Source organism: Thermobia domestica, chromosome 5, assembly GCF_964235325.1.
Source record: "Thermobia domestica chromosome 5, izTheDome1.hap1.1, whole genome shotgun sequence".
NCBI classification, from domain to species: Eukaryota; Metazoa; Arthropoda; class Insecta; order Zygentoma; family Lepismatidae; genus Thermobia; species Thermobia domestica.
In genome coordinates this window covers 176,487,418-176,491,008 of record NC_137458.1, presented here as the reverse complement: position 1 = coordinate 176,491,008, position 3,591 = coordinate 176,487,418, and the positions used below count along the sequence as shown (strand labels likewise).

The 3,591-nt window shown below is 41.0% G+C and overlaps 1 protein-coding gene across 1 annotated transcript; it reads right to left on the bottom strand.

Annotated features, from left to right (window-relative positions):
* Positions 1 to 2,116: 2,116 nt before the first annotated feature.
* Positions 2,117 to 2,683, bottom strand: LOC145685328 (uncharacterized). The gene has a single exon (XM_081757703.1). The coding sequence runs from the start codon at positions 2,681 to 2,683 to the stop codon at positions 2,117 to 2,119; it is 567 nt and encodes a 188-aa protein (XP_081613829.1).
* Between the last annotated feature and the right edge of the window lie 908 nt (positions 2,684 to 3,591).

Sequence of the window (3,591 nt, the reverse complement as noted above, 5' to 3'; positions counted from 1 at the left end):
TGTCGTTCCACTTAGTGAGCAACTTTGTAACTTATAGAATGCCACATAGATTTGCTGTGATGATTAATAAAGTAATCCCTACTAAATTAATTAATAATCATAAATTTAGTATGAGGGATTAATTCGTCTCTTTCCATATACAGTTTTTCCCAGGCTCGTGGCAGTCAGCACCTTCATATTTGCAATCAGCTACAGTCGTGGCAATCAGCACAAATAATTAGCTGTGGGAGTCAGCACCCGTGGCAATCAGCACCTATCCGACTGGAAGAGCCCAAAACCACTTCTTTCTTTCACGGTTTGTTTGTTTCTTCCATCCCCTACAGTCACAAGAAGAAAACTTGTTTGGGTGAGCATTTTGAATTAGCTGTGTAAAAGCAAAAAGTAAAGGACAGAATGATACCACGGACGGATTAAAGGGAGGGGCGGTCGTACCTTTCGAGAACATTTCAATACTTTGAATAATGGAGAAAGAAACGAGAAATTGCGTAATCTAATAAGAAAAGTTTGTTGAAGTGTTCAGATCAAAACGCATTTTGAGTGTCAGAGCACTGTACTCCCCTTCCCTCCCAATCCCCTTTCGAAGGAATTTACGGGGATTTAGGAGTTAGATTTCTGGATGTCGGCATCTATGGCCATGTTAGCACGTCACGTATGAGGGATGACCTCACACGGAAAGGGAAGACGGAAAGAATTGGGTAAGGAAAGAAGTGGCCTGGAATCTATATATCAGGTACCAATCCGGCATTGTCTAGTGTGAATGAGGAAAACCCAGCAAATCCTCATTCAGGATGGCTGACCAGAAAAAGCTTTTTACACTTTGAGGGAAAGGGAGAAGCGAAACCAGCAAAAGGAGGACCAACGATAGAAAAATCTTTAACTTTTACGTCCAACGATTATGCCGGCTATTGTTCGCCCATTCGGCAGAGTGCCAAGGAGAGTCTATGTTAATGAAAGGAGAGAAGTGTAAAAGAAGAAGAGGAAGGAAGGCATTGGTTATTGGCGAGGGTGGTTTGTTTGAACAGTGATACCAACCCGGCACGAAAACTATAGCTGATAAGATTTTATGAATAATAAAAAATGAAATCTTAAATTTTACGTCCTACGGTTATGCCGACTAGGCTAAAGGAGACTGTGATGATGAGAAATGAATGATATGGTGGAATGAAGAAAGTGGGAGGAAACGGGAGAACCCCGAGAAAACCCACGATCACGACGTTTGTCCACCACAAGGTCCACACGGCGCGAGCTGGGATCGAACCAGGCACCCCAAGCAACGGAGGTCAACGCTCTACCACTGAGTCACCGCGCCCCCTATTTATGAATAATAATATGAGAATGAAATCAAAGTGTGCCTGCATCACTGAAAGCACGATAATCGGTGATTATTACCCGTAGTAGTGCAGTGTGTGGTAGAATGATTTTTGTTTGGGTGCATCAATGGGGGGGAATATAATGGTTTCTAACAACTAATTCGCGCATTAAATTGCTAAAAGAGAGCCCAAGAGCCATGATAAGAAGAACTGATACTAGTTTGTTGTTCATGTCTATGTGCTGGCGATATCCTGTCAAGATGAAATTTCACAGTTTAACGTGGGATCCGAGCCACCTGAGTCTCCACCGGGAATCGAACCTGAGACCCCTTAATTGCAAGGTAACGAGCGTAACAATTTATCCACCGGTGATAGTACTTTAATAGTAGGATATAGCAGATTCCTTTAGCTATCATTGCCCCACATTCCAGTGCGCAGTAGTAACAACTGAAGGCAATAAAACAAGTAAACTAAATAAATAAATAAATAAATAAGTAATAAAATGTTAAACAACAAAATAAAGAAATAACATTTTAAACAAAATAAGTAAATAAAACTAAACAACTTACCTTAGGTTAGATCCGTTCATTCATCACTGTCATCAGAATAATCAGTGTCATCATCATCATCACTCGCACTTACACTAATCACTATAGGATCGCATACTTCTTCAATGATTCCATCTCTCTCCCAATACCGGTACGTATTTTCCAATGACACTACATGAGAGTGGTGCTTCTTCCACTCTTCCACGGTCTGTTAATCGCCTGTTCAGTGTAATTAAACAGAGTCATCATATCTAGATCTCAAGTTACATTTCGGTCACGGATAAACCTTTTCACATCTGCCCAAACGTACTCTATGGCATTAATGTCACAGTGGTATGGGGGTAATCTCGAAGCCATGAATCCATGCTCTTGGAGCATTATGTCGAATTTGAATATCTTCGTTGTGGGTGCGTTCTTTTTCACCAGGTCTAGCAGTTCAATTTTACGCATGTCTGGGGAATAAGGAACGTTGTTTACAGAAAGCCAATCCATGATCTCTTGCTTTTTGTTAGATGATGTTGGGGGTTTGTTTAATTCTATTGAGTGATATGGCGCATTGTCAATAACGACCACAGCATGTTCAGGAAGGTTTGGAATAAGCTTTTCTCTTGTCCACGTTTCGAAGATTGTGGAATTCATCTGACCATGATAATCGCCAGATGTCGAATTGGCGTTGTACATTAAATTGGCATTCTGTATAAAACCCATTTCTACCCCCGATCCATCCGATTCATCCAAAAATACGATCGGTCTTTTTTCGTTCCTGTAACGTCGTACTGTTCTCAAATATTGAGTTCTAGTTAACACTATATCACTCCGCTCCATTATAAACTTTCGCTCTTTCTGACACTTTTTGAAACTAAAACCTATTTCATGTAAAAACTCTCCTTAAAGTTTCGCGTTGCAACGAAAATTAATACGTGTTTGCTGCACAGGAAGCAATTTGGGGGTAGTAGGAACTTTTTTCTCGTTCGCATAAAATTCATGTATAACTCTCCTTATAACGTCTCTATCAAAATCGTCCAAAGCTATGTTCTCGATAGTGGCCTTTTTCTGGCGCTTTTTTGGTGATTGAAATTTCGGCACATCTTCACCTTTCGCTTCTCTACGAATTCCTTTCACAGTTGACTGTGGAACTTTCGCAATTACACTTGCACGTTTGGTAGCCTGAGAAAGAGGAATTAGAAGACGGTCTTCTAGCGCTTTTTTTGTCACAAAATGTCACCACATTATGGATTAGTCTTTTCTCGGCACTACGTAAGTGTTTCTTCACGCCAGCACTGGTTGACGGTATTGGCTCCATGATATTAAAATATACACAAAACAACGCACGTACACACACACAACACACACGCGCAAGCATAAACACGAAACAGGTGAGAGAAAGAACTAGAAAAAATAGTAAACTCACAACCACAAACGTGTGTCTACTGTAGAGAAAGACAATAGCTTATGTCCTCTCGCGAGTCTTTGGCGCAATCAGCCGAATATCGAAGCTCCTAGAAACACAAAGCTAGGCTGCATTTAAAATGCGCGCGCTCTATTCACTGCGTGACATCATCGCCTGACTATAATATACTGCTGATCTGGATCCAATTTATGTAGCTTGGCAACTATGTTTAAACTTCCAGCCTTCTTTCTCTCGTCCCCAGAGTCGCTCCCAGAGGAGAAAACGAACACTTGTTGCCTGTACCTACACGTACCTATTTTTTGTAGTGGACTGTTCTACTTCT